The sequence below is a fragment of the Eptatretus burgeri genome, chromosome 14 (genome assembly GCF_056783735.1).
Source record: "Eptatretus burgeri isolate ZD-2024b chromosome 14, Ebu_testis_v1, whole genome shotgun sequence".
Lineage (NCBI taxonomy): Eukaryota > Metazoa > Chordata > Myxini > Myxiniformes > Myxinidae > Eptatretus > Eptatretus burgeri.
Genome location: NC_140974.1, coordinates 30,084,564 through 30,109,695, shown reverse-complemented (window position 1 = coordinate 30,109,695; position 25,132 = coordinate 30,084,564). Strand labels below are relative to the sequence as shown.

General features: G+C 42.3%; 1 protein-coding gene across 4 annotated transcripts in view; it reads right to left on the bottom strand.

Annotated features, from left to right (window-relative positions):
• PROSER1 (proline and serine rich 1) overlaps positions 1-25,132 on the bottom strand; it is a 101,816-nt gene that overhangs the window by 71,415 nt on the left and 5,269 nt on the right. For 3 of the 4 annotated variants that reach the window (XM_085854204.1, XM_085854205.1, XM_085854202.1), the window contains exons 2-4: positions 22,458-22,523; positions 15,753-15,821; positions 4,903-4,997 (exon numbers count right to left, since the gene is read on the bottom strand). In XM_085854204.1, coding sequence (XP_085710330.1) covers positions 4,903-4,997; positions 15,753-15,821; positions 22,458-22,523 — 230 coding nt within the window. Of the gene's footprint in view, positions 1-4,902; positions 4,998-15,422; positions 15,501-15,752; positions 15,822-22,457; positions 22,524-25,132 lie in introns of all 4 variants that reach the window. The other variant, XM_085854203.1, reaches the window with a different exon arrangement.

Genomic DNA, 25,132 nt, shown 5'->3' with positions numbered 1-25,132 from the left:
GGTATGCTTTGTAACGCCTGAAAGAAACAAGACAAGAAAAGGCCAGGAAGACTCGGAACAACATCCCCATGGCAAGACAAGCACTTGAAGCTGTTCAGCTTCTGCAATCGAAAACAATCAAGTAAGCAGCTGACAAATGAAATGAGAGCAGGACTGATCATTAACATCTAGTCCAGCACTGTGTACAGAAGGTTGGTTGCAGCAGGCTTCCATGGCAGAGTTGCAGCAAAGAAACCACTGCTGAGACAACAGAATAAGGTGAAAAGGCTGCAATCTGAAAGGCAACACCAACATTCAATGACTGACCTATGAAATTGGGTACTCTCGTGTGATAAATCAAACTTTGACCTTTTTGGATATGAGACACCAGTTTGTTTGCCAAAGACCTGGAGAACGTTCCGACACAATGTTTGCAACCTACTGTAAAAAAAAAAGTTGGGGGTGGAAGGGGGGGAGCTCTCTGACTGTCTGGGGTTGGATTTAAGTTTTTGGTGTGGGAAGACTTGTTAAAATCAATGGGGCACTAACAAAAGAGAAGTACAAGCAGATACTGCATCATCATGCAGTTCCTCGTGGGAATTGTTTCATCGGAAGAGGATTAATTTTCCAAAAAGATAATAATTCAAAACACACTTCCCACAGAGTAAAACAGTATTTGGAGAACAAGATTACATCTGGTGAGCTCCAAGTGTTAGAAGAGCCACCCCAGAGTCCGGACATGAGTCCCATCGGGACCAATATGGGATTATCTGGAAACAGAGAAGAACAAGAGGAACATAACTAACTTTACAGAACTGTGGAATGTATGACAGGATATTTGACACAATATTCCTGTAAGAGTGCTTCAGTCAAATTCAAGAAGCATGGGTAAAAGAGAAATGGCACTCAAGAAGGAAAAGGGCTGATAAGTATTGACAAAGACAACAAAACGACACTGTTCTTGTTGCTCATTTAAGCAGTTTGTTTTATGCACATTTATAAAGAATGTTAATGTAGATATGTATTTACTTTAAGCAGTTTGTTTCATGTACATTCACATAAAGGATGTTAATATAGTAATTTACTTAAACAGTTTGTTTCATGCACAGAGATCTTTCAAGGATGTTTATATAGTTATTTACTTAAACAGTTTGTTTCATGCACAGAGATCTTTCAAGGATGTTTATATAGTTATTTACTTAAACAGTTTGTTTCATGCACATTTATAAAGGATGTTACTATTGTAATTTACTTCAGCAGTTTGTTTCATTTACATTCATAAAGGACGTTAATATAGTTATTTACTTAAACAGTTTGTTTCATGTACATTCATAAAGGATGTTAATATAGTTATTTACTGAAACAGTTTGTTTCATGTACATTCATAAAGGATGAAAATATAGTTATTTACTTCAGCAGTATGTTTCATGTACATTCATAAAGGATGTTAATATAGTTATTTACTTAAACAGTTTGTTTCATGTACATTCATAAAGGATGATAATATAGTTATTTACTTCAGCAGTTTGTTTCATGTACATTCATAAAGGATGTTAATATAGTTATTTACTTCAGCAGTTTGTTTCATTTACATTCATAAAGGACGTTAATATAGTTATTTACTTAAACAGTTTGTTTCATGTACATTCATAAAGGATGTTAATATAGTTATTTACTTCAGCAGTTTGTTTCATTTACATTCATAAAGGACGTTAATATAGTTATTTACTTAAACAGTTTGTTTCATGCACATTTATAAAGGATGTTAATATTGTTATTTACTTCAGCAGTTTGTTTCATGTACATTCATAAAGGATGTTAATATAGTTATTTACTGAAACAGTTTGTTTCATGTACATTCATAAAGGATGTTAATATAGTTATTTACTTCAGCAGTTTGTTTCATGTACATTCATAAAGGATGTTAATATAGTTATTTACTTCAGCAGTTTGTTTCATGTACATTCATAAAGGATGTTAATATAGTTATTTACTTCAGCAGTTTGTTTCATTTACATTCATAAAGGATGTTAACATAGTTATTTACTTAAACAGTTTGTTTCATGCACAGAGATCTTTAAAGGATGTTAATATAGTTATTTACTTAAACAGTTTGTTTCATGCACATTTATAAAGGATGTTTATATAGTTATTTACTTAAACAGTTTGTTTCATGCACATTTATAAAGGATGTTAATATTGTTATTTACTTCAGCAGTTTGTTTCATGTACATTCATAAAGGATGTTAATATAGTTATTTACTGAAACAGTTTGTTTCATGTACATTCATAAAGGATGATAATATAGTTATTTACTTCAGCAGTTTGTTTCATGTACATTCATAAAGGATGTTAATATAGTTATTTACTTCAGCAGTTTGTTTCATGTACATTCATAAAGGATGTTAATATAGTTATTTACTTCAGCAGTTTGTTTCATTTAAATTCATAAAGGATGTTAATATAGTTATTTACTTAAACAGTTTGTTTCATGCACATTTATAAAGGATGTTAATATTGTTATTTACTTCAGCAGTTTGTTTCATGTATATTCATAAAGGATGTTAATATAGTTATTTACTGAAACAGTTTGTTTCATGTACATTCATAAAGGATGTGAAGGCAGATATGTATTTACTTTAAGCAGTTTGTCTCATGTACATTCATAAGGGATGTTAATATAGTTGTTTACTTCAGCAGTTTGTTTCATGTACATTCATTAAGGATGTTAATGTAGACATGAATTTACTTAAACAGTTTGTTTCATGCACACTTATAAAGGATATCAAGATCGATATTTACGTCAGTAGGTTGTTTCATGCACATTAATAAAGGATGTTAATATAGATATGTACTTAAGCAGTTTGTTTCATGTGCATTTATATGGGGTGTTAATTTACAATAATAAACATGTATGAATGTTATCATTGATAATTTGATGAATTTACCCTGAAGTATGAAGATCATTGGGATCACCCAAACTTTGCACAGTAGTGTATGTTCAGACCAGTGTGACCACTCCTTGGTTTTTTTCACAAAATCTTGGCTATTCGTTGTTCACCTTGGCGTCTTGGTTTTCTATAGGTTTTCTTGGCGTATAGGTTTTCTATTATCATCGCTTTTCCGAAACCTTGTGAATTATTAGCTATTTTCATTGGCTCACCTTGGTATTTATGAAAATGAGGAGTTGTCACACTGGTTCAGACATTCCCACATCTGGTAAGAACAAAACTGCATGAAATGATGGATTCCCAAGTTTTAAGATCATTCTCCATGAATAACTCTCGAGATCATCGCAGTCCGCGTAAATGTTGTCATTCTCCATAAATGGAGCTCTTGGTAACAATGGCTTGATTTCCGATCATTAATTCGGTTTCAGACGAGGTCACTCTACCCGGGATATGCTGCTTCTGCTCGCTCAACAATGGATGGAGGTCCTCAATGCCAGACATGAAATCAGAGCCGTATCCCTGGACATATCACGTGCTTTTGACACGGTCTGGCACCCTGCCCTGCTCACCAAACTCTCTTCCTATGGTATCCAAGGCCATCTCCACTCATGTCCTGTTGCAGTAAACTTGTGGCCCTAAACAGAGTTTTTAATCCCCTCTTCCTGTCCAGGCTGGAGTTCCTCAAGGCAGCGTTCTGGGCCCTGTTCTTTTTCTGGTTTTCATCAATGATCTCTCCCACTCTTTGGAAAATCTTCTTTATCTCTTTGCTGATGATTCCACACTCTGCCGTACCATCGGTCATCCCTCAGACTGGAAAGCAGCAGCTTCTTCGCTCACTGCAGATCTGGGTAAAACTACAAACTGGTCCAACACATGGAACATGTCTTTCAATCCGGACAAATATCACACTCTCACTTTGTCTCTCCGAAAGGACCGTTTGGAACCCCTCCCCCCTCCCATCTATTTTCTCAACAATCCTCTGGAAGAATTCCTTTCTTCAAAGCCTCTGGGTCTCACTATCTGCCATATGATCTTTCCTGGGAAAGGCACCTTTCCAACCTCGCCTCCAAAGCCAGTCGCTGATTGGGAATCCTCCGTCGTGCAAAGTCTTTCCTTGGCCCACCTGAGCTCCTGACAAAATACAAAGCTTTCGTCCACAGCCTGATGGAGTACTGCTCTCCCCCTCTGGGCTGGTGCTCCTGCCTCCTGCCTTTCTCAGCTTCACGCTGTGCAAACCAAGGCCTTTCGGATCATTACCATCTCCCGCGATGAGGCTGAGTCTTTGGGCCTCTCATTCTCTCACCGCAGGCAGGTCAGTGGTCTTTCATTCTTCTCCCGTCTCCTCTCCAGTCTCGCCCCCTCTGCTCTGTCTGCGATTTTTCCCAACCATATTTCCGCAGGGCGCTCAAGGTCCGCCAACAACCCTCTTCTGGTAAAACTACCAAAATCACAAATCACTGCTCACCTTCACTCTTTCATTCCTCTTTTTTCCCCACCTTTGGAATAAACTCTCTCACTCTGTTCAATCCCATTCTTCCCTCCAGGTCTTAAAAACAGCTGCTCACCACCACCTCTTGTCATCCCCCATCTAAATCCTCGATCTTTTCTACCTTCGTTAATCCACCCCAAACCCACCTCCTTCAAATTCCCTGCTTTCCTTCCTGAAAGTCCCTGTAATGTCCATCTTGTATACCCCGTGTTCCCCGCCCCACCCCTCTCCATTCCACAGATCTCCTAATGTATCTGTTCCCCACTTTTTTGTCCTTCCCACTCCCACCCCTCCTGTCTCATGCTCTCCTTGCTGTGCGTTATGTGTTAGTTCTCATACGAGCCTCGAAAGGTAAACAAAAAAAAAAAGAGAGAGCTTAAGCAGAATGGTCCTATTTGTGAAACTGAAAACATCACAGATAACAAAATAAATCCATCTCATCAAATGTGGATTAGACTTTGTGGCAAACGCCCTTCAACTCACACGGCAATGATCTCCAATGCCTGAAGCTTGTTCTTGCTGAATGTGAAGCAGTTCATGATGGAAGTTGCTGATGAGGTATTCAACGCATACATTTTCTATTGTGAAAACCAACAAAAGAAGTACATCAACGTGAAAAATCATGTGACATTATCGTGCAAACTGTTCCATCTAAGCACTTTTTATTTTTGCATAATCTTGATTACAAAACAAAGAAAGAATAAACAGCTAGTCTATTTCAAAGAATAGATAACTCATGAGATAAAAACTTTCTTCACCTCCTCGCTCTAACTCACGATCTTTACGACGATTGCCTCGTTAAGCAATTTTTCCGACAAACTTATGGCCCATGTTGTACCACAGTGTGCTGCTCCTGACAATGTCATGATTAAAAAATAAATAAATTATATAAAGATCAATATATAATGGAGGGAAAGTTTGTACAGGGGCCTCAAAAAGTATTCACCCCCCCCCCCCTCACAAGGTTTCACATATTTATGCCACCTGAACTTATTTCATGATGCTTTCAAATCAAACTTAATATATACAGATTCTTCACAAACTACTCCAAAGTGATAAAGCTGAAAAATTCAGATGAAATGTGAATAAGTGAGATTAACAGAGAACATCAGATGATTCTCAGTTGCATAAGTCCACAAACCCTTTCCCTAATTAACCCTAAATCAAGACAAGAGCAAATTATTTCTTTGAAAGGTTACAAAATAAGTGTCACACGTTTCACCTGCATGTAATCAGTGGTTTAACTGAAAAAATTAGGTTTCTCCAATTATCTAAGGAGTATTAAGGTTCAACTCACTTGTTCAACCAAACGGCAAACATGAAGATCAAGGAGCTTTCCAAAGAAGTCAGACATATATTGGTGAATAAGCACCGGTAAGGAGAGGGTTATTATTGTATTTCAAAGTCACTCATTAATATTATCCCTTTGAGTATGGTGAAATCCATCATTAAGTAGTTGAAGACGTATCACACAACCCACACTTGACCCAGATCAGGTGCCCATCCAAACTCAGCAGCTGGGCAAGCAGGAAACTGGTTTGGATGTCACTGCGTAAATCCAGCAATGGCTGAAAGGTCTGCAAGGCTCTATGTTCGAGATTGGGGGATCAGTGTTTATCAATCAACAATATCCCGTTCCCTTCACAAAGCTGGCCTCGATGGACAAGTGGCAAAAGATAAGCCATTCACTGAAAAAGATGCATCTAAAAGCTCGTATGGAGTTTGCCAAAAAGCATCTTAATGATACTGCAGGCACGTGGAGAAAAGCTATGTGGCCAGACGAGACAAAAATTGAACTTTTTGGTCTAAATTCAAAGTGTTACATCTGGCGCAACCCGAACACTGCACATCACCCAATCAACACCATCCCTACTGTCAAGCATGGTGGTGGCAACATCAAGTTATGGGGCTGGTTTTCATCAGCAGGGATTGACAAGCTTGTCAGGATAGAAAGGACAATGAAACTTGTAAAGTACAAGAGAATCCTTCATGAAAACCTGCTTGAGTCAGCCATGAATCTGAAACTGGGTAGGAGATTCCAGAGTGGCCGAATAAGAAGAAAATAAATGTTCTTGAGTGGCCCAGTCAAAGTCCTGACTTGAACACAATTAAACATTAATGGCAAGACTTGGAGATTGCAGTCCATCGACGATCCCCATCAAAGTTGGCAGAAGTAGAGCAGTTTTCGCTTGAAGAATGGGCAAAGGTTTCACCATCTCACTGTGAAAAGATGGCAGAGACCAACCCAAAAAGACTCGTAGCAGTCATTGCTGAAAAAGATGCTTCCACCAAGTACTGACATAAGGGGCTGAATACCTTTGCAACCAGTGAATTTTGATTAGCACATGTTTTTTGCAGGTATTCCTGATATGTAACCTCCTTCAAATACCACTCCGACCCATTGCAGCCCTACGAGGTTCCCCTACCTACAAACTCGGTAAAGGGCTCTTCTGTCGCCCCGAGCATTTGGTGTTGGATTCACCTCACACAGTCCACAATGTTGAGGAGTTCCTCTCGCATATCAAAGATGTCTGCATTGAAGATGACAACATCATGGTGTGATTTGACACCACAGCCCTATTTATCTGCATCCCCAATGACCGAGCAAGAAGAACCCGAGAGGACACCATCACCACGGACCAACACCTGGCAGACAACAAGGGACTCAGTCCAACCCAGCTAATTTCACTGGTGGACTTGTGCCTCACATCCATATACTTCTGCTTCGGAGGTCAAATTTACCACCAACACCAAGGTACATCCATGGTATCTCCCAGATCAGGTTTAATCGCTGAGCTAGTAATGCAACATTTCGAGCTACAGGCATTACAAGGTGAGAACATGCCAAAACTTTGGCTCGATTATGTGGATGACACGTTCACCATCAGCAAAAGAGACAGCTTTGACAGATTCCAAACCCACATCAACAGCATCATACCTGCCATACAGTTCACACATGAACTCCAACAATTGGGCTTCATTGCTTTTCTGGATGTGGGCGTCACATGCGCAACAGACCAGCATTTGATCGCCCAGGTGTACCGCAAACCCACGCATACAGACCAGGTGCTCAATTACAACAGTGGTCACCAGACTACGCACAAACGGTCTTGTGCATGAACCTTGTTGACCGGGCCAAATCGCACTGCAGTGAGCAACACATATGGGCCAAAATTGAACGTGTCACCTGCTTACTGCAGAACAATGATTATCCGGCAGCATTCATTCGGCCTTGCCACCGGAGGAGGGCATCCACATCACGATTTGAGGAACCGGTCAAAACAGTAGTATTACTGTACATCGACAATTCTTTGGAGATTGTCAACCGTTTGCTGTAACCATTTGGAATCTGGGTCGCAAATAAACCTCAGACAACACTCCGTGCGCAGCTTTCTCGGCCCAAAGACAGGGTGAACCGACTCGACAAGATGAACGTGGTCTACAAAATCCCCTGTCGAGACTGTGATGCCAACTATGTGGGTCAGGCGACCAATGAACTCACGACGTGGTTACTGCAGCACCAGCAAGCTGTGGCACGCGGAGACAAGCTTTCACTGGTAGCAACACATTGACACAATCTACATCATACCTTCGCATTGGAAAACAGCAGTGAAAGCCTTGGCACCCGGCGGGGCTCGCCGGAAAAATGTCAAAGCATGATTTTCGGGCACACAGTCTGTTAACCATCACATTGACCTGTATGCTGCCTATCGAAGATTACACAATCGTACACAGTCCCCACCTGTGGGTGTGAAGGCCAAAGCCAATACACAAACCCAGATCAGACATGGAACATGTGACATGGAACATGTGACACCGAACCTGTGACCCAAACATCCAAACTGGAAGCAATTCCACCCTCCAATCCCACTCTCTTCATTAAATCCGTCCCAAACCTCATGCTGATTAGTCCCCCTCGCAGCCCAATTGTGACACGTAGCCGTTCCCATTGGACACAAGGACAGCTTATGTCTCTGCAGCTGCATGTGTGGTGTTTAAAAAAATTTTAAACCTCCGAGGACGGAAGATAGCAGCCTTTTGAAACGTCAGAGATTTAACAAAGAATTTTGTTATTCTTTGAGGCTCAGTTTGCTTTTACTTTTCGTGAAAAAAATAAAAATAATTATATATATATATATATATATATATATATATATATATATGTGTAGCTATATATATATATATTTATATATATATATATATATATATATATATATATATATATATATATATATACATATATATATATATATATATATATATATATATATATATATATATATATATATATATATATATATATATATATATATATATATATATATATATATATATATATATATATATATGGCAGTCAATAAATAACCTTAAAATGGCGATATAAATTTGAGAATGTAATGTGTGTAGTTGTAGATAATATACGTCATATCTGTGGGTAAGAGTCATGTTTTGCCTGTTTTAGATCTGGCAACATTGAACATAGGCCGTCAGTAGAGCAATTCCAAGAGGGCGGCTCCCTTAGAAGCACGCACCAGGGAGGAGCAACTTTCTGTCATCCCTTTCTTGGGACGTGAGGGTGTGAATCCCAATGAAATCCATTGCAGAATGAAAATGCAATATGATGACGCATGTTTATCGCTGCAGCAGGTGTACAACTGGGACCGGAAGTTTAAAAGCAGAGTGTCCAGTGTGGCAGACGTTGCTCGCTCGGTCCGGCCTCACACAGCCGACACACCAGAAATAATTACAGGGGTTGAGCGCGTGCTGAGGGAAAACCGTCGCATTACGCTGGATGAAGTGGTCTCCGAATTGAACATAAGCCATGGTTCAGCACATCTTATCATTCACAAGGAGCTGGAGTTCCGCAAAGTGTCTGCAAGGTGGGTGCCCAGACAACTCACATCCGAACTGAAAGAACTCCACTTTTAAACTTCCGGTCCCAGTCGTACACCTGTTGCAGCGATAAACATGCGTCACCTTATTGCATTTTCATTCTGCATTGGATTTCACTGGGATTCACACCCTCATTTCCCAAGAAAGGGATGACAGAACGTTGCTCCTCCCTGGTGCGTGCTTCTGAGGGAGCCGCCATCTTGGAATTGCTCTACTGACGTCGTACGCTCAATGTTGCCAGATCTAAAACAGGCAAAACATGACTCTTACCCATAGATATAACATATGTCGTCTACAACTACACACATTACATTCTCAAACTTATATTGCCATTTTAAGGTTACTTGTTAAGCCTGGTGTTGGCTTATTGGTTAGGGTGGCGGCTTCGGATCCTAGGGTCCTGAGTTCAAGCCCCGTTGGCCGCTGAATTAAAATACACCAGGAGGTTGACTCAGCCTGTCATCCTTCTGAGGTTGGCAAAATGAGCACCAGTGTACTGGTAAGGGGGACACTGCATCAGCGGCATAGCCACGTCATAACCAATGATGCAACCAGCAGCCACAGGCTGCACTCGCAAGAGAGAGAGGTGACTTATTGACTGCCACTTGTGTGTGTGCATACACACACACACACACACACACACACAGTCGAACCCTGCAGTTCGTGGGGGACACGTTCATAAAAAATGCCGACACTTTGCTAAGAAAAATGCCGCGAATGTCGGGACATTGTTTTTAAAATGGGGGCAGTTAATATTCAGAAATAAGATGGGGACTAGAACACTGCCTTGGGGTACTCCATCCTTGACAGGGAGAGGAGATGAGAGTGTTCCGTTGAGAGCCACACGTTGACTCTGAGAGTGGAGGAAGTCAGTAATCCAAGAGTGGAGTTGGCTTCAGATTCCATCGGCAGACAGTTTGGAGAGCAAGACAGGATGCCAGACTGTATCTAAAGCTTGAGATTTGTCCAGAGAGATGGCCCTGATCTCATGTCTGATATTGAGGGCCTCCAGCATTGCTGGGAGAGTGACCCGGTCTGAATCCAAATTGATGATTTGAGATGAGGCTGTTGGAGAAAGCGAATTATTTTATGTCAATTGTGATGATGGATTCCATGACCTTGCTGATGATTGGAAGTACACCAAGCTAATTGGGCTGTAGTTCATTGAGGGGAGCCGTTTTTTGCACCTTTTGTAATGCAATGTTGTGATGTTGGCTGATTTCCAATTTCAGAGACCATTTCTGAAATATAATAAAACAAAAATATATATATATATAAAAATTAATCGAATGTATAAAGCTCATTCTAACCACTGATGGACTCACTTACTCACATTAAAATTGGTATCTTACGGGTGACGTAGAAAGCTAAAAATTTGTGTACCGGCGTACATCGAAGCAAATACACCGGGAAAAAATCACAGAACTGTCAGAAAGCATCTGTAAATGAAAATATCTGAAAATAAGTGCAGCTTTTTTGGGCTCACTGCAGGTGAACGGCCCGAGATAATGGGGAAGCATGGTTAGTGATTGCTTGCAAAGTGTAAGCATACCCCATGAGTATATATATATATATATATATATATATATATATATATATATATATATATATATATATATATATATATATATATATATATATATATATATATATATATATATATATATATATATATATATATATATATATATATTGTTACGGATTCGCGCCCGCCGGCGTGCTGACGGCCACGTAACTCGAATCGCGGCACGTCGCCCACCGGACGGACAATCCAGTCGTGACCCTCTCGGACTAACGCCGGGAACCAGTCACGGGTGGACCTTTCGGTCTCACCGCGATCGAGCCAATCAGCCCCCGCGTGGGATAGGGTTGCTCGCCAAATTCGACCTACCTAAGTACCCACACGGAGTGTAGACCGGGCGATCGCACCTCGCCGCAGGTCGACTTCGGACACGGGCCACTTAAGCGACCCGTTCCGTACTATCGGGATAACCGAGCGGTGTTATCGTCGGCCTCGACGGTTCGATTAATTATCGGGCGTATTCAGCCCACTACCAACCCTTTACGTGAAGCAAGATGAGGATTCAATGAAAGAAATGACGAAGCGAAGCGGGAAACAGTTCAACACAAAACACATTTATTCGCAATGAACGGAAAGCGCACATATACAATTCCACCAAAAGCACATAGAAAAGAAGAGAAACACAATGCAATTCCACCAAAAGCACATAGAAGGAAAAGAAACACAATGCAGAGCTAATACTGACTACGCGAGCACACGGCAACACTTATACAATTTTACTTCACAGACGGTGCCGACAACACACATTCCCAAAAACAAAAGAAAAGAGAACCCTCAAGGATGAGGCGGGCCTGAGGCCGATACCGGGTCGGGCCTACCCGTCTGGTGATGAGACGCGGAGCGGCGATGGTGCCTCAACTCCGCGGGCCTCGCGGACAGTGTCTGGTAGGGGGTGGGAAAGGGGCCCCCTTGGTCGCACTATCTCAGCGCGGGGGGAAACAGGAGGGGGTTGCTGATGCTCGGGGGAAAGGAGGATTTCTACTCTGCCTCGAGTCCCGCGACGAGCGTCTCCACCTCGACCAGGTCGCGCCGTCGGCCTCCCTGGTGTGCAGCTCCCGGCACGACGCGAGCACCCCCTCGTCTGCCCTCGCCGCCTCTCCACAGCTCCGTCCCCTTCGCTCCGACTCCAACGCACACGACGACGACGACCAACTCCTTCTTGCTTCTTCTTCCCAACTCCATCGACTGCGAAGTCTTAACTCTCTCGACTTGACGAACGCGGTCGCTTATATAAGCCCCGTGGCTTCGCTCTCTCATCTTTGACCCCCTGCCTTCGACCTTTCACCTCGCTCCCCATTGGCCCGAGAAAAAGTGGGCGTGAATGCATTTTGATCCATAAATTTGCATATAGCGATCGCCCTCCAACGCCCTGGAGGCGGGGCCAAATCGCCCCTCGCTCACCGATTGGACGGAACAAAGTGGGCGTGTGTCGTTTTTGATCCGTTTTTGAAGCGGAAAATCCGTGGTTTTGTACACGCTGTTCGGCGCGCGCCCTGCACGAGTCCAACACCGGTACCCACAAGCGGCGCAAGAACGGTGGCGATGCGACGGTTGCGAGGTGTGACGTGAAGCGGCGCCGCGGTGGGTGGTTGATGTTGTGGTTGGTGGTGGTAACAATGGCGGTTGGTCCAAAATAAAGATAGTAAAAGAAAAACGGCTATCCTGAAGAGTCGCAGCACGCATAAATGACATGTATTCCCACTAGACAACGGGTTTGGGCCTAACTACACATATACTTACGGAGATATCTCACCTAAGGGACCTGAATGGTGGTTTGCGAATTTGGTAACCACAACAATATATATATATATATATATATATATATATATATATATATATATATATATATATATATATATATATATATATATATATATATATATATATATATATATTCTCCGATATATTGTCTTTATTTTGGTTGGTATGTTTTGTGCTACTGTGAATCTCTCATTCACACAGGATATTGAATCCCCCTTGTATTTATTATTGGAGTGTGAGGTCAGGAAGGACAGGAAAGATGTACCACCATTGAGCTGCCATTGTCATGCTGATTTTCTCGTGTAAACATGCCTCAAGATGATTCAGTAATGGTCAAGTTGGCTGACTGATTTGCAGTCTATACCTGGTTTCACTTTGTTCTGGGAGATGCATCAAGTGCAGAGCCATACTCCCAAGCATAGCTAAAAGGCCCTAAATGCTTTTGATGCCAAAATGGCACAGCACACTCTGAAAGAGTCTACAACTATTAAAATGAGATGTTTGTGTTTGGAAGAAACCCAGCTGTAGAGGTAAAGACCATGTTGACAGACGTTGGAGATACAATATTGTTGATTCACAAAAAAATATTTTCACCAAAAAAATAAGTGACCACTATATTCGTTATTGTTGTGTGTCTGTCTGTCTGTGTGCATGTCTGTCTGTCTGTCTGTATGTCTGTCTTTCTGTCTGTATGTCTGTCTGTCTGTCTGTCCCGAGCATAGCTCCGTGGGTTTTGATCCGATCCTGATAAAATTCCGGTGGGAGGTTTATATCATGATCTAGTTGTGTTTTTCTGAAAATGGGCGTGGTGCGCACATTATGGGCAGAGCCACGCCCAAAACACATGTGTTTTTAGGGGGTAGCCGATTTCAATTTGCATCTTCTCCGAGGGGGCTTGTCAAATCTGGCAGGGGTTTTGGTATTTGGTTAGCCCAATGGCACCTGCATAGCCCCACGGAGCTCGATTTTTCATTTTCGTCCCAAGGTCAAGGTCACAAGGCCACGAGCTTAGAAAATTGAGAATTTTGACGTAAATTTTTTTCTTCTCCGAGGGGTTTGTCGAATCTGGAAAGGGTTTCGGTATTTGGTTAGCCCAATGGCACCTGCATAGCCCCACGGAGCTCGATTTTTCATTTTCGTCCCAAGGTCAAGGCCACAAGGTCACGAACTTAGAAAATTGCGAATTTTGACATAAAAATCCATATTCTCCGAGGGGTTTGTCGAATCTGGCAGGGGTTTCGGTATTTGGTTAGCCCAATGGCACCTGCATAGCCCCACGGAGCTCCATTTTTCATTTTCGTCCCAAGGTCAAGGCCACAAGGTCACAAACTTAGAAAATTGCGAATTGTGTTTTTAGGGGGTAGCCGATTTAAATTTGCATCTTCTCCTCGGAGGTTTGTCGAATCTGGCAGGGGTTTTGGTATTTGGTTAGCCCAATGGCACCTGCATAGCCCCACAGAGCTCGATTTTTCATTTTCATCCCAAGGTCAAGGTCACGAACTTAGAAAATTGCGATTTTGACATAAAAATCCATCTTCTCGGAGGGGTTTGTCGAATCTGGCAGGGGTTTTGGTATTTGGTTAGCCCAATGGCACCTGCATAGCCCCACGGAGCTCCATTTTTCATTTTCGTCCCAAGGTCAAGGCCACAAGGTCACAAACTTAGAAAATTGCGAATTGTGTTTTTAGGGGGTAGCCGATTTAAATTTGCATCTTCTCCTCGGAGGTTTGTCGAATCTGGCAGGGGTTTTGGTATTTGGTTAGCCCAATGGCACCTGCATAGCCCCACGGAGCTCGATTTTTCATTTTCGTCCCAAGGTCAAGGTCACAATGACACGAACTTAGAAAATTTCGAATTTTGACATAAAAATCATACGACCGCCCAAACTTTGAGGGCAAGGATGACAATATTTTTATGCATAATCTTGAGGTCATTCCCCACCTAAGGTCTTGAAATTATTTTTCTCTATCTCAAACACCTTGCCCGTGGCCCCCCTTCAAGTTTGTTTTTACGCTAATTTCATCAAAGTATGGATCATCCGAGGAGTGCGAAATGCCATATAACCTATATGACGTTATATTGTTCCTGGAATGTTCCATAGAAAGTTTTGCACCAAAGGTCACAATCCTTGACCTTTGACCTTTAAAGTTCACAAAGGTCAAATTTTCAAAGTTGTGGGAATCGAACCGGGTTTTCGACCTTCTTCGACGAACTAACTTCAATAAGCTATAGCACGTATCCTGTTTCCTTATTTTAATGTCCACAACATTGTTTTGTGACCTTTAAAGGTTATGCAAAGGTCAAATTTTTAAAGTTGTTGAACGAAACCGGGTTTTCGACATTTTGCAGCTAATAACCTGTCACTCGTACCACATCATGTTGATCATTTTTATAACTTAGTCAAACATTTTCACATTGTCTCATCCTTGATTTCTGAAACAATCTACATCGTCAAATACCGTTCGTGAACCATCGTCGTCTTCAGACTTGTTATAATTATAATCAGATATGCCAATGGGAATTAAAGAAAGAGAAAGAAGAAAGGGCAAAATCGTTTCACACTTTGGTAAAAGTGAAAAAAAAAAAATTTTTCAAATGATAATTCAAAAATAATATTTGATCATAAACATCCCAGGTTACTTGTATCATGACAAGAGTGAGAGCTTAAAGCTATTTGGCATTCCCTTCTGAGGAATTCTCCCAAACTCCCCCTTCTATTCTGTTGTGCCGAGTCAATAGTAAACTTTTCTCAAAGTATTCACCGTACCGGATGATGTCACCATATTCCAGTGGGCAGAACTTCAAGCCCGTCATGAGAATGTTGTTGTTATATGGCGATCACCTCCTATAAAACCCAATACCAGCCCACAACCCATCGTTAGCGGGTATATCCAAGAGTACAAAAAAATGGTCGTCGTGCTGTTGTATTTGCCAAAGTTATCCTCACCATTTCGACAATAATTTCCAATACTGTGTACGTTGGCATGACAGAATCAAAAATACATTGCGTAACTTTACAACTTTAAAAGAAAACAAAATCATGACACCATTTACACATTTGTAAAAGTTGAGTGTGTTTCTGAAATCGACCTCTGACCTGTTGTAGAATGTGCAGTGCCTTTAGTTGAGCGTCAGCGCTGGGGAATATTTTCAGCAATGTCGACACCTAAGATAGAGAAGGCCAACATTGAACAAAAGTGAAAATAAAGTCATTCAAATGTTTATAGTCACGAAATCAGTTGCATCAATCCAACATTTTTATCACCTGTTTGTACATGATGAAATGCAATCCCACTATATTAAACGAGAAGGACACTCAGTGGAGTGCATTCCTCCACCACGTAATGCCTGATCCACGAGAACATATGAGGTCCAATACATTTTGAAATGTCATGTAAAACAGTACTACATAGTTTTTGCCTCATTGGTGAAGAATCACTTTTAAAATTAAATAATTATCGTATCCAAATCCGAATTTGGATCATCACCAAAATCGAATAAATTCGTCATGGTCACGCACCAAATGTGTCCACCAAGTTTTGTCTTAATCTGCCCACAACGTTTTGAGATATCGTGCTATATATCATTTTTCGCCCGATCTCTCAATGGTAAAGAATCACTTCAAAAATTATATTAGTCGGATCCGGATCCGGATCTTCACCAAAATCTAATCAGTTCGTTCTTGTCACACACCCAAACTGCAAACCAAATTTCATCCAGATCTGTCTACAACTTTTTGAGATATCCTGCACATAGACAGACAGACAAACAGACAAACAGACAAGCAAACAAACAAACAGGAAAAAGATGTTGTACAGAGCACGATACTTGCAAAATCCACACCCTCTCCAAAGGTTGTAATGGATACATCAAGTTGTCCGTTTCATTAAGAATAAAATTGGCAATCTGAATCAAAGCTAAAGTGAATTGGATTAAAACTGCTCGTTTTTCAGATTGAAATTGATGATTTTAGAAGTTTGACCTTGAGTTCACCTTTGACCTTTTGAGCTCAAAAATAGTTGGTTTCCCAATTCAGTGATGCAATATACAAATCCACTTTAAATTTCAAGTCAATATGATGAAAAATGGCGATTTTAGAAATATGACCTCATGATGACTGTTGACGTTTGACCTCAAAATCAATGGGCTTCTCAGTTGAGACTACCTCCACAACTTGGTGAAGTTTCATGAAGATCGGTTTAGAATTGTGACCTGTAGGTGATTGACAGACAAACAGACAGTAACACAAGCCGGTAGGCGGCGATGGGTCGCCGAGCATGGAAACTATAAGATATAGAGCAAAATGGATGTTATTTCGCAGATTGGGAATCACGTTAAGATTATGCATATCAAATCTCATCCAGTTCAATCTACTGATCACTACTCGGTAACCATTTGAATGAAAAGTACCGAAAATGCGGTTTGAAATCGGAAATCCCCAAAGTTCGAGGGGGTGCTGTGGGTGAACAAAGATCTAAATCGAAAATCCGGCTTGATCGTTTGTGCACAATGTATTCCAGACGATTAGTGTGAATTTTCATGACCATCCGACCATAACCCTAGGAGGAGTAGCATTTGGCGCGAAGGCACCTCCAGCTCTCGCATATTATCGATTTTTGCACTAATTGACCTTTGACCCCTGACCTAAGTGAAATCGGTCAATATGTCCTGAGGCAAAGTTGTAGTACTCATTGAGTACCATGAACCTGCAAAGTTTCATTTGTATCGATGCACTCACCTGGTCACGAGGGGGCCTTCAATTTTCGCCAATTTTCGCGCATACCCTAATTGTAGGGGGTGCTGTGGGTAAAGTATTCCATATATCACAAAAACCGGAATATATTTGATAGAGCATCACCTGTGGATCATTCGTGCCAAATTTCATAACCCAACGTGGGATAATGGCTTTCTGAATTGATTTCGCGTGAACGGTACCGATTTTGAAGGTTTTTCGGTTGTTGCTGGGGAACCAAAGCGTCCCAAGCAACCATCACAATTTCCAAAGCACGATGTCATAAGATGTACCTACCACCCGAGTTTGGTCAAAATCCGCCCACGTTTACTACCAATTATGCTGATGACAAACGAACAAACATCCAAACAAACAAACAGAATTTCTGACAATAAGGGTCACCTATTTCGGCGACCCAAAAAATTGACTGACCAATATATATGAAAAACCTTCGATTTTGCAAGTAACAAACAAATAGAGAGGGGTGAAAACATAACCTCCTTCACCTTCGGTGACGGAGGTAATAAGGCAAATTCTCTGTACGTATGTACATTTGTATGTAATCTGAAAAATCAGAGTAAAAAACAAGCTGGCCTTCTTCTTCTCCTTTTTATTATTCTTCTCCTCCTCCTCTTCCCTTTATAAGGGGTGAGGTCTGACGGTGCCAAGCTTCTGCCTTGCCATGACCACAATACTCCTCCACCTCCCTCTGTCCTCAGGCAACTCTCTCCACTCAACAACCACCCCCACCTTACTGATATCCCTCCTCACACAATCCTCCCATCTCAACTGTGGTTGACCTCTTTTCCTCCTACCTTGATCCTTCAACCTATCCGTTCTCTTTGCCATTCTCTCTTCCCCCATTCACACCAAGTGTCCAACCGATTTCAGCCGGCATTTCACCAATCTCCCCATCAAACTCATCTGCACACCAATCTCCTCCCTCAGTTCACCCATCCTCCTTCTATCTCCCCTCTTCACCCCCACAATCCTCCTGATCCAGTTGTTCTTGCAAACCTGCAGCCTCTGTTGTTGTCTCTCTGTCAGTTCCACCGTCTCCAGGCCGTGAAGGTAGACCAGCATTACACATGACATCAGAACCTTCCCTTTTAATTCTCTTGATATCTTTCTATCTGCCTTTATGCGCTCCACCCTTCTCCATGCATTGCACCCATCTGAATCCTCCTTCTCACCTCTGTCTCGTATTTACCATCCCCCGTCACTGTTCCTCCCAGTTACTCAAACCTATTTCCTTGCCTGATCTCCTTCCCCTCTAACCTGATATCAATTTCCTTTCTCTGCTGCCCGATTCACATCACCTCAGTATTCTCCATACTCATCTTCAGCCCATGCTTCCCAAATGCCTCCTTCCACTCTCCCAGAACTTCCTGCATCTCCCACCCACTCTCCACCACAACAGCCATATCGTCCGCATGCAGCATCCTCCCCATACTACCCCTCAAGCTAACGTTCCTGCCTCCCAGCTCCATCACCATGGCAAACACGAGTGGGCTGAAGTTACATCCCTGCCGAAAACCAATGTTCATGCTGAACTCCTCAGACATCCTAGGACCAACCAAGACTCTTCACTTCGTTCTGTTGTACATCCCTTCCACCAACCTAACTTCTGCTTCTGGTATTCCCATCCATCTCGGTGTCACTATCACCATCTCTCTTGGGACAGTGTCATCAGCGTTCTCCAAGTCCACAAATCCCAATGCCATCTCACCTTTCACCTCCAACCTCTTCTCCACCAACTGTCTCAGCACGTACATCCCATCAATTGTCCCCCTCCCCTTTCTAAACCACTGCTGCTCTTCTCCGATCTCCATCTCCACCCTCTTCCTTATCCTTCCATGCAGAATCCTCTCTAGCACCTTCATAACATGACTTAGGAGCGTAATGTGCCCCTGTACTTCCCCAGATCTTTGACATCGCCCTTCCCCTTCCATAATCGGCCCAATTTAAACCTGTCCTCCACTCCTCCAGAATTGAACCCTCATACATATTGTTGTGGATTTCAGAATTGGATCCAAGTTATGCATGCAACATCCAAGTCCTCAGACAGTTATTTTCATAAATGCATGCTCAGAATAGACCCATCCCCTTGAGTGGTGAGATTCCAACTCTTTGATGTGTTGGAGAAGGGTAGAGAACAGATTCCCTTTCTTTCGTATGGGATAACCTTTTCCTCTTAAACGACACATTCATGACGTATGATCTTACGTCAGTTTTCGTTTCTGCATGAGCAATTTTCACCGTTCGTGCACGTGAGATAGCCGTTAGTTCAACGGAGACTCATTCTATCCCCTTTCCATCAAGACACATTGGCTTGGAAATAGACAATATATTTACACATTTTATTTTTGATGATCATTTTCACTTTGGACTTGTGGGACATTTGAGTCATTGAACACACCGCGTGTTTTTCCTGAACGGTTCATCACTTTGACGGTCAGACATGGTGTGGTCTCGGATCATTTGCCTCGGGACCACCTTTTTCCATTGACATTCAACACCCGCCATTCTTTCATCGACGTTTGACGTCCCGCTCAGCAGCTCTATGGATGCTGGCTGGCTCTTGTGCGCGTCAGGCTGAAAGAGAGGTGATAATTACCCGTTGACGTTTTGTGAACGTGGCGCCCTGAACGTGGCGTCGTAAGCCAGGCCTGTGTTAATTGGGAGTTGCATCTCATTCGATAGTGAGGAGAGAATGATCATGAGAATTGACGGTTGGATGTCACATGCAGCGCTGCGTCGATAGGCAAGCTGCGTCATTTAAGTCTGCTTGAGGCTCCGCTCACACTGGTCGCCTATAAAAAAAAAGGATGGGAGGACCGCCTTCCTGATGGTTGGTGACAGCTACTGATAGATCCTGACAGTTGGTGACAGCTCCTGACAGTTGGTGACATCACCTTACAGCTCCCGACAGCTCCTGACCTTTGTTGACAGCTCCTTACAGCTCCTGACCATTGGTGACAGTTCCTTACAGCTCCTGACGGTTGATGACAGTCACAGATAGCCCCTGACAGCTCCTGACAGCAGCAATGGTGGTTGGTGACAGTTGAACCGTTCCTGCTGGGTACCTGGCTCTTGGCATACCTGATTCTTGGTGTTCCTAGTTCCTGGAGGTGACAACGTGACGTCGATTGCTGTTTGAGCTTGTTTGCATGTGGGTGCATGGCAAGACAGGGGACTGGCAGCGGACCAAGGCACGCTCACACATTTTGGTTGATGCGAGTGGACACACTACTTCTGCCTTGGTAAGCCGAGACCGGATTTCTTTTCCCCCCTGAATGATCTACAGGGTACCCATGTCTCGTGTTTAATTGTTAAGTAAGGCATAGTGATATAAGACCCTGCTCTTTATCCATTTTTCTATAAATGCTTGTTGACAGCTTTATTTGTTTGAGATTATTTTTGTTGATTGACCATTTGAATGATTTGACTTCATCCATTTATTCAACAAGGAAATAAAAAGTTCTTTAGTTTATTTGCTTTTCTAAATAATAAATTCCTTGTTGATGTTTAAACATGTTCATGCTTGTGTTTTCCTTCCATTGATCCATCATTGTCCAAACCGAAATAGAGTGGGAGGTAATTCCCAAACTAATTAACCTGTCGTCACCAGCATGCACCAGCGGTAAATGCTCGGCCGCATTACTTAAGATCTAATCAAGATAAGATTGGTGTATCGCCGAGGGCGCGTTCCCCGGTCAGGAGGCCATGTGACATCAAGTTAAACGGCAAATTAGATAGTGGACACTGGAACTCGTGGTTAACTGATTGGCATTCATGGTTGTTAAGCAACCCACCACACCACAAAGTTAATTGTGAGCGGTGGCCCCAGGTCTGGCTCTTCCAAGGAGAAACGTGGCTTAATCCCCTCATAATACACTCGGTACCCATGGCCGTAATAACATATTCAACAGCCTCTTCATCCAACTGACTCTGACTTCTTCCACTGCAATTATGATTTCTGTACACACCTCATCAATGTCTGGTGCTCTTCCCTTCTTAATCCTCTTCAATGCTGTCCATCCTTCTTCCTCTGTGATTGCCACCAACTGCACTTTCCCCTCTACATGCAACGGTAGCTCCAGCTCACCACTGCTTCCTTCCCGGTTCAACATGTCTTTGAAGTACCCTTCTCACACCTTCAATACTGTCCCCCTCTGTGCCACTACCCTCCCACCACTATCCATAATCACCCCCTCCCCCCCTTCACGTCCTTCCTATTCTCATCCTTGTCATGAGCCAATTTATACATTAACTTCCTCCCACCATCCTCTTCCAACTTGTTGTACACCTCATCTTCCATATCATTCCTTACCTTATCCACAGCTATCCTTGCCACTTTCTTTGTTTGCCCATACAGGTGTAGCAACCCCACATCCGGTTGTCTCCCCCTATCCTTGATCTTCTCCATCCTCTTCCAAACCTCCTTCTCTTCACCTACTACCTTCGCTACCATCTCTGTTGCACCAATTTTGCATATGTGTTGGTAGTACCCTACGAGAGGGTTGGGGGAGAGTTAACTTGCCAGTGCTCCCAAAGGGAGCGGGTGTACCTAATATGTGAAACACGACACCCACGCTAGCACGCTGTGCACAATATTTAGTGATCAATATAAAAGACGAAAATGTTTCGGGGATATTTATTATTAAGTTTTATCAATCATCTAAACTTCTTTCTCTTCATCTTCGTCTTTCGTGTGGCTGCTCGTAGCATCATTGGCTGATGGGGGCACGGCTCTCCGCTGATGCAGAGCCCTCTGTAGGCAAGGGCAGGAATTTGGAATTTGTTCAGGGTATCAATGATAACTCGCCTACTCTTCCCGAAGGACACTGTGGGATCTTTAATGTCTACCTATTCATGCTGGCAGACAGGACACCAGGCTTAACATACATCCGAAGGATGGCACACAAATTGATGCCTCGTCGTTGTTTCAACTTAACTAAAATCTTCCTCCAAACTGGCATACTGATGTGCTGGTGTTGTTGATGTGTGACTAAGCAATAATGGCTGATGCATTGAATTGTGGGACAAAACATTTCAGACAGGTCTTACCTGCTCCCCATTGAAGAAACCTTGTGCACAGGCAATGGCTTTGAGCTTGTGTTCTGTAAGCACTCCCTGCAGAAAAAGCAGAGCTGAAACCAAGGTGTCCTGACAAATCCTTCAATTTCCAATACATGCGAAATATTCTGCATGGTACACCCACCACTACAAAAATGTATCAATGGTCAATAGGAATGGGATACCTGTGTGCACAGCCCATAATGTGCAACACAACAATAATAAAAAACACAAGTCACAAGCACAACAAGAAAAACAGCAATCAGCGATTGCAAACCCTCGCCAGGTCTTGTATTGTGTGGTGTTTGTGTACTGATGTATTGCATAATTAATAATAGACATAACGAGTAATACCACTTTATAACTGCTGGTAGTGATGACCAGGTACCAAGACGTCCCGCTTTGATCAGATACTTGATCCTGACCCATGACGTTTATTATTATTGAATTGAATTCAGAATGGGATTAAAATAAATTCAATTCAGATCAAATGGAAGACCAAATTGGTAAAGTCATGCAATGGAATAATCAGAAGGAACCCGAACAAGGAAAAAGAAAAGATGAAGTCATCAGGAGGAACCTGGACAGGATTCGGTTTTCAGCGACTGCTCCTCCACCCTCAAACCCATCCAGGCACAGCCAAGTGAGCCTTATACATATACGAGGTGTGTTCAAAAAGTATCCAACCTTAATTTTTTGTGCGTAAACAAATGAAGCTCGGGAGGCGTGGTTTGGTGCACGTATGTAGGCGATCCTAATCCGTATGCGTGAATATTTTCCCGCCTGCAGAAGCTGTCAGTCGCCGACAGACCGCCGATGGGTGAGGAAGTGTGAGCGCCGTCGGATTTTCGTTTTTGACAAAGTGACGGATCACTGTGGTCTCATCGCCAGTGATCACTGTGTTGAAGAAGTTGGGATCGCTGTTCACAGTCTCCAGCTTGTCCCGTGCAATCTCCAAATGGAGTTGCTTCTGCTCGATCGTTAGCAGCTTTGGCAGGAACTTCGCTGAGATTCTCCTTAAGCCCAAATCCTCAGTCACAATGGAATGAACGGATCCAATGCTGACGCCCGTCTCGTCTGCAAGTTCTCTGATCGTGATTCGACGATCCTGCATCAGCAGGGTCCTCACTTGGTCAATGACGATCTCATTTCGGGATGTTGAGGGCCTACCAGAACGTGCTTCACTTTCAACTGATGTGCGACCATCTTTGAAGCGGTTGGGCCACTCTTTTATCTGTGTAGTGCCCATTGCTTCGTTCCCGAAGGCCTGTTGAATCTTGCGGATCGTTTCCACTTGGGAATCGCCAAGCTTTACACAAAATTTGATGCAGTAGCATTGTTCAAGTTTTTCCGTCATTTTGTCAAAAACGAAAATCCGACGGCGCTCGCTTACACTTACTCACTCATCGGCGGTCTGTTGGCGACTGACAGCTTCTGCAGGCGGGAAAATATTCACGCATACGGATTAGGATCGCCTACATACATGCACCAAACCACGCCTCCCTAGCTTCATTTGTTTACGCACAAAAAATTAAGGTTGGATACATTTTGAACACACCTCGTGTATATATATATGTATGTGTATATATGTATATATATATACATATTGGCACACAGGAAGGCACAAAATTTTTTTTTTTTTTTTTCAAAAACAGCCAAGAATCCCTCGATCAAAAAAATTAATTCTGGCTGCCAGACAATGTGTCCGACCAGGTTGAAATTTAAAACATATTCCCTATCACTATCCTAGATGATAATTATGAATTTTCACATCGATTGATGAAGCAATTCAAGAGAAAGAATATATATTTTAAGATTTCTCCTCAATCCAATATGGCCGCCAGACCGTATGACCTATCAACTATTCATGAACACTATGGTCCGGCGAAAAAATATACAACTTTTCATATCTACATTCGGGTATTGGAATTCTGAATATGCCAGTAAACCGAAAAAAATCGAGATGAAGAAAAAAAAAACACGTTATAGCACCAACAAATTGAAAAAAAAGGTGTTTATAATAATCTTTGAACATCGTACATGGTTTAAAAAGCTTTGATGCACTCGACGTCTCGGCTAAACATGGAACAGGAACAGTGGAACGACTGATGTCAGGACATAACAGGGAGTACGTACAGCATGTGTTAACTTTTAACCCACGACATCCGAACACCCGAACACCCGAACAAGCAATTGCGTTTTCCTTTGCCCTCGTGGTTGGTTTTAAAGCAATTGCCAATTGGTTATTATTTTATATGAATCGGGTGTGCTTTAGAAATCCTGTGCCGAGTCAGTGATCTGCGATAGCGATACCATGGAAGTGATACCGGTATGGTCAAGCTGGTGCAGTGATCTGCGATAGTCAGACCATTACGGTGATAGCAATGGATTCCAACCTGTGCCGATTAACAACACTGATCTGGCTTCAAAAGAAAATCTTTTTTTTTTTAATACAAATTGAAGTTGAAAGTAAATTAACCATTCTCATCATGGGGAGGGGGGGGGGAGCCCCATGTGGGACTACAGTATTTTGAAAAATTACAGTGTGTCAATGATGTGTACATCATATATAAACAATGGACCATTGGACCATTGCTTATTTTTGGAACCTGCATTACAAATATTAATTAATGTTGAAAAAAATAATATCGATATACCGGTATATA